The following is an 8,742-nucleotide window of genomic DNA, read 5'->3' on the forward strand; positions in this document are numbered from 1 at the left end:
CGGCGATCTGGGCGGTGACGGCGACCTCGACGAAGGCGTCACTACCTGCAAAGGACAGTCCGCCACCAGGTCCACCGTCTGCACCGAACACCCATGTTCCTGTAATCGTTAAATCAAAAACGAATTTCAATTTTTTTTCAAATTTTACAACAATTTTTAATTCTTCGTTAAATCAAATTGAACCTTTCAAATTTTTTAAATCACATGTCTTGTTATTCTTTCAAAATTCTTCTAGGAAATGAAATATTGAAGTTTAGAAAAAAATAGTGTAACTTTTATGAATGGAAATTATTAGAATACAGAATTTCTATAGATTCTTTTAAAAGTTTAAAATATCAAAGAATTCTCTTTAATGAATTTGAATAACTTAAATTATTGATAGTATTAGTAAAAAAAAATGATTGCTAATGAAGGATTAATATTTTTATTTATTTTTTCTTTTTTTTTAATAAGTTAAATGAGGATTTTGAATAAATAGCACGAAACAAGCATCACTTCTAACGTGAATGTAAATTGAAGTGCTTGCACGGGAAATGAGCACTATTCAGGAGACTAGTTTGCATTACAGAAGTGCACTTCTCTTTACAACAGATAAATAGAATGGCTGCCTGAGGTTCGTGAATAATCAAAGGATGTCTTAGAAGCAAGTTGTGTACGTAGATGATTCAGAAATTGAAATAGGAGTCTCGTTAGAGCCGTTGTTAAAGTAATTTTGGATGGAATGGGTAAGTGAATCGTCGACTTGATTGCAGCAATTGGAAATGTGTGTATCTACGATTGAAATCTCTTATTTGTTTGATAAAAAAAATTTATAAATATTATAAATATTACGAATACATTTATTGCATGAGATTTATAAAAAGAATATCAAGTATTAATATATAATCTTTTATTGATATAAAATCACAATTTATTTGAATCTTTTATGTTATAGAAAATATCTATTAAATATTTTTAAAAATTTATAAAATATTAAAGTATTAAAATATCTAATGATACAACAATCAAAAAACTAAATTTAAAAAAATTAATTTAATAAAGTTTTATTGCAAAACTTGATTGCAAATGAAATTAATTATTTTCAATATTTCTTATTCAAAAATTTTTCAAAAAAAGCGACATTTAAATAGTTTATATGATAATTTTAATTATAATTTACATAATTATATGAAAATTAGACTTAAAATTCTTATATATATTAGACATATCTTTTTTTTATACAATATCGAAATTTTTTAATTTTAATTTCATGATAAAAATGAGATTTTGCTTTAGAATTTAAATTAAAAAAAGAAAGATATAACAAAACAGATATAATCTTTTTGCATCATATATTTAACCATGTTCGTACAAGGATTATTTTATGTTCTCACCCGCATCTTTCGTTAATTTATTAAACGACAAACACATTAATAACGATGTAAAAATAAAATCCAGACATTTACTAAGAGATGATTCGTTTACTAAGGATAGAATATAGTATATTGCGTTTCTTTGAGTGTGATCATTTTGTTGAATCGATGTAAATCTTAGCTCTTTCTACAAAGTGGATTATTAATTCGTCTCATAGGCGTTCAATTAGCCCGCGGGTCCGGCGTGAAATGAATTATTCGTCGACGCATGCGCGTTCTCGGCATGTTTTACCGCGCAGCGGAAATTTACTGCTGTCGCCTCGTATAAATAGTAGACATGGCCACCGTGAAATTTACGAACGACCAACAGATTGTCTCGTAAAATTTCTACGTCGCTGTCTCTTCTTTTCGTTTTGGAAATTGTTCATTTTCATAGTGAAACAATAAGACCCGGAAGTGAAGAACTCGTATCTTCATGATGGACGTGAAATCTGTGCAAAGAATTTTGTGGTTATGGTGGTTAGATGCATTTTTCATGATTGAGGATTAATGTGGGTTCTTTTAGAAAATTATGCAATTTTCTTCTTTCCGTAAATTATAATTTACTAGGAAGATATTTTATAGTGTTTTTTGTGTGAGACGAAGTGATTTTTTCATGTCATGTTAAGCATGTTAATCGCAAGAAAATTTTTGAACTAACATTAAAGTATATGTTTATATCAATAATATATCATATCATATCATTTAATATATTCTTTTTGATGAAAATGAAAAAGTATAATATGTATATAATTCTAGATATACAGAGTATTATAGAATTATAGAATAATTCTAGAAATACAATTTTTTCTTATTTATGTTATAGAATAAAAATAAAGTAAAGGAATTAAAAATTAAAAATTAATATAATAAATACATTATATTTTTGAATTTCAATTAGAATTCTTCTATAAATGATTATTTTATAAATAAAATACTTTATATTTTATAAAAAGCTAAGAAATATTTTTAAATGTTGCAGATCAATATCATCTTTATTATAACCTACAAAACCACATGCTTACTCTCAACCAATGTAATTCTATTATAACGATTCTTCTGCAAAAACAATACACGTGTATTTTTCATTAAGAAAAGGATTCTTTTTTTAGGATCCCTTCACGTTATCTTCTCTTTTGCACGAGCATGTTTTCCATTAAAACGAATCGACTCTCGCGACTATCCGTGCAATCTTTCAACAGCGTTTCATCTTCTCCTGCGTGTGGACCGATCTTTCGAAGACATTCCATGCTCATGGTGGACCCGGGCTGCAAACGCGTTCCTATGAATTATTGCACCATTAACGTGAGTAATCGCGCCGGCGGGAAAATTATATAGTAATTTGTTCACGGCTGATCGAATACGTCGTGAATTTTATATTCTCTCTTTTGCGAGAGAGAGGGAAGGGGGTAATGAAGCGGGTTAGCCCTGGGGTAAAAACGCAATGTTGCAACCCCACCGTGGACTCGTGGCCATGAAAAATGAAGACGTTTCACCCGGTCGGCTTTCGATTTTACATCGGCTGAATGGACCGGTTAAGTAGCTATTCTCATACGGTTATAATTTATACGTGTACCCTTTTGTGTTATGCGGCGCGATGATTCTTCCGGTGATCGGACGTACTCGATCGAAACTTAGACCGGTCTTTTTAAAAAATGCTCGTTTAAAAGGAAGTTGTTAAAAAAAGGCTGTTGTTTCGTGAGTGATAGTAGTTGAGATCTTTGACCTTACAGGGAGAGATGGAATCGAGAGATATATTTCTTGCTGTAGAAGAAAGAGATTGAAAACTTTTACCTTTTGAAGATGTGATCATTTGATGATGAAGAAATACTTATGAAATGCTATGGATTTTTATAAGTACATTTATAAAAAATATTCAAAAATATATAAAATGTGATGTGTAAAAAGATGTAATCCATCCAATGATGTAATATCCAAGGTAAAATAAACATTATGATACTTAATAAGAAATACAAAAAGATCTCTTTAAGATTCATTTTTCTATTTCTATCTCGTATAAATTTTAATTTGTACAAATATTCATAGTCCAGAATTACACGAATGACAATGCATGTATGAAGAAACTTGTATGAAGATATATGAAGAAACTGTAAAATATGAGAGTAAAATATTAAATAAAAATATAATATTGGAAACTAAATCAAATGGTATAATAGCAACATAAAATTCGTGCATCCCATAAATTCGATAAAAATCTTGCGAAAATCAGCAGAAAGTTGAGTTGTCTTCGTTAATTTTGATTTCAATAACAAGATTTCGAAAAAGGAAAGAACAAGAGCTAGTTTTGCGGAGTAATTAGGAACCTACGAGCAATAGTGCTAATCAAGCGACCAGAGAAAGAAATAAGTCTGAGGAGATGGAAGCTGAAGAAGGGTCCGGTTTAAGTGACAGAAAGGCTGGTCCGAAGTGGCACGAAGGTACACGCGAGGTGGTAGCCTCGGGTGACAAGTTAAAAAGGGAGGGACGAGGTGGCGGCGCGAGCCAGCCTTCTCTTCTCTCGGATCATGCTAATGAAATTCTCAAGATATCTATCTTGCGCGCCACTGTGCACAAGGCATTAGTTTAGCGTCTCGCTCGCGGCCACCTCGATCTTATCTGTCCGCCTTCAGACGCACGGTATCAATTTCCCTGGAACGTGAAACATACGGGCCATAGTTCGTCAACCGATTGCGTGTTTAACGATCCTTGGCTATCGGTACACTGTTCACAGTTTGGATTCTGTGGAAATTAAGAGGAAAGAAGAGATGACTTTATAGAATGATGTTTTTTTAAGAATTGGATTGACATTGGAGGAGAGGGTGTGAATGATTTTTTTCATTACGAATAGATAGGTAAAGATATGGATAAATAGTTGTAGGAATGAGAAAATAATGATGTAAGAATTGTAATTTTCAGAATTACTTTGATTGGAAAGGAAAAAAAATGGATTGTTTAAATAAGAAAATGGAAAATTGGAAGTAGAAGAGAATGACACTAAAAATTGTGATTAAAAAAAAATAAAAAAATAGAAGAATGGAAAGAAGTAGAATTGAGAGAAAAATTTTCCCAAGTTATTTGTAATTATTCTTATTTAAAGATTGTAATTAGATGGTTTTAGAATTACCAGTATTCAATGTTTACAATTCGCGTAATTTTATTGCCATTTAATAGATTAAATACTGTAAAGATCGATAGTAAGTATTTCTAATCCTTGCTTTTGACCTACGAATACAAGAAGCCATATTAATCGTCTTCTTGTACGAAAAGAATAGCCTTGCTCATTCATCACCATATATCCTCAGTCGATGATCTTTGAATCAACGTGCCGCGGTATTCCCACAATAACGAAGCTGAAGATGCAGAAAATGGAATCGGCGAGTCACGGCATAAAGATGAATATGAAGACGTTGCCACTAACTTATGCACTTCCCATGCCATTGAGATCCTTTGATGCCGCCGAATCGTTCAAGGAATATGACATTAAGGTACGCGGCGCATTAACGAATTTTTATCATTAATTAATTATCATTAGGATTTTCTCATCGAATTTAAAAATTCTTAGATCTCTTTCAATTTGATCTAAACTTACAACAACCAATTGATAAAATTTGTAGAACTCTTAGATCTTTCTTACAACTTAAATCTCGAATTTTTTTTCAATAAAATTTTTCAATCTTGAATTCTTTTGTAATAATAATCTTTCAAAGTTGAATCTTCATTCAATAATGATCTTTCAATTATAAACCCTTTTCCAACAACAATCTTTCAAATTTAAATCTTTCTTCAATCTCCATCTTCAACAGCAATCTTCCAAACTTGAATCCTCCTCCAACTTCGAATCCTCTTCAACAGTGATCTTTCAACCTCAAACCTCCTTTTGCAACACTAAAGGTCAGCGACTCACGCCGCTGCTGGGGCCAAATTGCAACTTGCTGCAACGTGCAACCCTGGTGTCTTCCACCGCGCTGTTGAACAAAGAAGATCGCTTGAAGAGGAAAAGAAATAGGACGAATCGGATGGAACACTCGAAGGAGCGTGAGAATGAAGTCTCCCCATCGGCTCAAGCCCCCCGAACCTATGATTGATTTAAAGGTCACGCGTTTCCACGTTTTTACTCGCGTGTTCGCAGGTCGTCGGTGGTTCCCAACCCGGAATATTTAACCTGCTCGACCTTTCCATAGTTTCTCCCGTAGCCTCGTTCTCCTGTTGGCCAAAACGTCCATCGAGAGATCCCTCCGCTTTCTTGTTCCCTTTCGTTTCGCGTCCGCCTTTCTCCGCCGACTGGCGCGATGTTAATTACAAACCTCTTAGCTCGAATTACCGTGCACGCCACCACTTTTGCCATTCCACGTTTCGATCCTCTTGCGTTTTCGCTTCGAATCGTCCCGTTTACTCGGTTCGAGGGCTAGTATAAGCGTGGAACTTGGTCCCCGTCAACGGTGTAAGTGACACACCTGCTATTTTCGCGGATAATTATAAGATCTGAGGTTGAGGTGAGTAAGGTGAATGAAACTCCTCGAAGAGGATGTGTGTTAGGATATCGGGGATAATGATGGATTTCATTTATTTTTATAGCGAAAGAAAGTTTTTCGATTATTCTAGATTTCTCATTCGTTTATCGATGGTACTAAAAAATACTATTTATCCGGAAAGACTATTAGAGATAACATTAGCGAGAAATGTTGCGAACGCGGCCATTTCCTCTATGCGATCGAGAAACCTTGTAATCGATACGGAAAGGAATCTTCCATAACTTACTTGGACAACCCTCGTTCGTTTCAATGAATCGGAATTTCCATTTCCGAGGAAATAAAGCTAGAAGCTAACGAATGTGTAATGAAATTTCACGAGAGAACAAAATTATAGGGATTTATAATGCTAGTGAAAAGATTAGAGGATAGCGTAACTTGATCTGACTTTAATATTACTTTTTGTTCAATCTCCGTTATTTTCTTCTATTACATAATTTCATTTAATCCTTAAATAATCTCATAATGCTCTTCTAATGACTTACAAATAATCTTTACTCTAAACTTTATGATCTTGGATTTACCTTTACATTTACGTTTCTATAATATTTATTTCATTAATTTCTATTATTATTTGTAGAACTTTTTTTAATCTATCATTCAAACACGAAGGGTTTTAAAGTTAAGAAATCGCGGAAAGTTTTAAAAATAGTCCACCATTCTCAACGTCTATCTTTAATTGCTACGTTGTTACATATCAATCTTCCCGACAAATAAAGATCACAATCTTTTTACCGCATTCTCGACATCTCGATATTGTTTACTTTAACCGCCTCGACGCCCAATCTGTCCATGTTTGGGGCTTGTTTCGTAAAGGGTAATTACAATGTCTAGTTTGATCTCTGAACGGTGCTCGAATAAGCGGTTGTTAAACCGTTTATACCTTCGTTTATTCGCGGAACAGAACAATCTAGGATATTACGACCTATCTTTTTGTTCCCATGAGGGCTGCGCGATTTTGACGTTTATAAAACATTGTGCGGTTTTTCAATATACCAGCCCTGTAATTTATCCTCGCGAATCTGCAATCTTATTAACGGTAATAATATCGTAATCCGTTTAGAGTGACCACGAATCTAAAGAAACCGAATCTGAACATTTTCTGAATCGGTGAATTGAATGATTAGCTTCTCGGAGTAATAATTATAGAATTAAGATGATTTATGATAATGTTGAATTTTTATCCAAATAAAAATATAACGATAAGAAAAATATTTCATTATTTTGTACAAATTTCCATTGGAAATGTTTTGAATTTGCTATAAAGTGAGTGAGTGAACTTGAATATCCTTTCAATCTCCTATACAATTTTCCATAATCAACCATAAATATGATTCTCAACAAAAAATCGAAGAACGTCATAAAAGTATCGTTAAGAGTAATAAAGTGAATTCCAACGTTGAACATACTCGTATTATAAATCACAAAACAAACAACCCTTATTTTCACGAGACTATTTTACTAAACAGCAAGAAAAAGAGAAATATTTTAAAAAAATAATCTTAACATTCCTTTTATATACTCGATCAAAACAATTAAAAATATTTGTGTAAATACTTTTTTTGAATTTTCTTCTTTACATAAAATAAAAATTAAATCTCACGATAAACGTTATACATATAAGAGAAAAAAATTTCGTTTTGTAAACGAAATTCTAAAAATTGTTAAAGGGTTGAAAGATCCAAGATCCATCTTCCATAAAATCCAATTTTATTTTTATCACATCCACGAATACCTTTGCGTTCACCCGATACAATGTAGGTGTCCACGAGGAAGGTGGTCCACGGGCTCGTAAAACTCTCATTCGCGCGACTATTCGCGGAAGAACGCGCGCGTTTCCCTCCTCGCCGCCCCTTCGACCGGATTATTATCAGCCATTTACACGTTTATGCTCTTTGCCGTGCCACGCAGATGGCCGCGACTCGTATGCTAACGGTACAGTGTCTGATTTTCCGGTACAATAAAGTCCCTTTGGCGAAGGGGGCGCCTAGTCCGGCAATTAACGCTCGTAAGTCCAGCCTGCCTGCCTCCCTTTGATTTAAATAGTTGGCGTTTCCTTGTGTAATTCTAACTGAAAAATCGAGACCCTAACCCTGGCATTTATTACACAGTATTCTTCGGCTACCTGTGCCGCAATTCCCTTTGTGCGCGAGTTGTGCTTTTGAAAGCGAGGGATGTTTAATGGAAGACGCGAGGCTATTGATGTTCCGCGGGTACGCCGCTTTGATGTGCTATCAATAAAAATAGTTTTAATGGGGACGTAGGATGGAATAATGCGAGACCAAGTTAAACACTTTGAACTTGTGCCGCTTGTATTGGCTCGCATTATCTATTTTCTTTGTTAAATATTGCGAATCGTATATGTACGACAATGAAAATTTAAATATTTATCAAACAACAAAGAAATTAAATATTGCTATGAAAATCATCCCCTTATAATTGTTTCTCATTTCTCTTAATAATATTTGAAATTTAATTTTTCCAGATTGAACGTCACGTCGCAGGGATAGTATAAATAATATAAAAGATCAAATATACGGAATAATTCACACAAAGGATCAAGTTCTCCTTATGGAAGATCATCCTTCAAGACGGCAAAAACCTTTCCTCTACCATCTTTCATAACCATATCTCACACGTTCCTCCCCTCGCCAAAGAAATCTCGCGCGCGTTAAAACGTGCAATTACCCTCTCTAAATCCCTAAAAACATCACGCTAGAACCAGGCTTACGCTCTACAATCAACGCACCCTTAAAACCTATCCTCCGCAAGACAATCAGTCAATCGTCGATCAATCCTCCTCCCCCCTCTCGGTAGTCGTC

At 34.1% G+C, this 8,742-nt stretch overlaps 1 protein-coding gene across 1 annotated transcript in view; it reads right to left on the reverse strand.

Annotated features, from left to right (window-relative positions):
• The window catches only part of LOC102681795, a 77,149-nt gene that overhangs the window by 2,210 nt on the left and 66,197 nt on the right, over window positions 1–8,742 (reverse strand). Inside the window, exon 4 of the mRNA XM_006609680.2 lies at window positions 2–99. Coding sequence (XP_006609743.2) covers window positions 2–99 — 98 coding nt within the window. The remainder of the gene's footprint in view (window position 1; window positions 100–8,742) is intronic.

This window comes from Apis dorsata, unplaced genomic scaffold, assembly GCF_000469605.1.
Source record: "Apis dorsata unplaced genomic scaffold, Apis dorsata 1.3 scaffold_59, whole genome shotgun sequence".
Classification (NCBI taxonomy): Eukaryota; Metazoa; Arthropoda; class Insecta; order Hymenoptera; family Apidae; genus Apis; species Apis dorsata.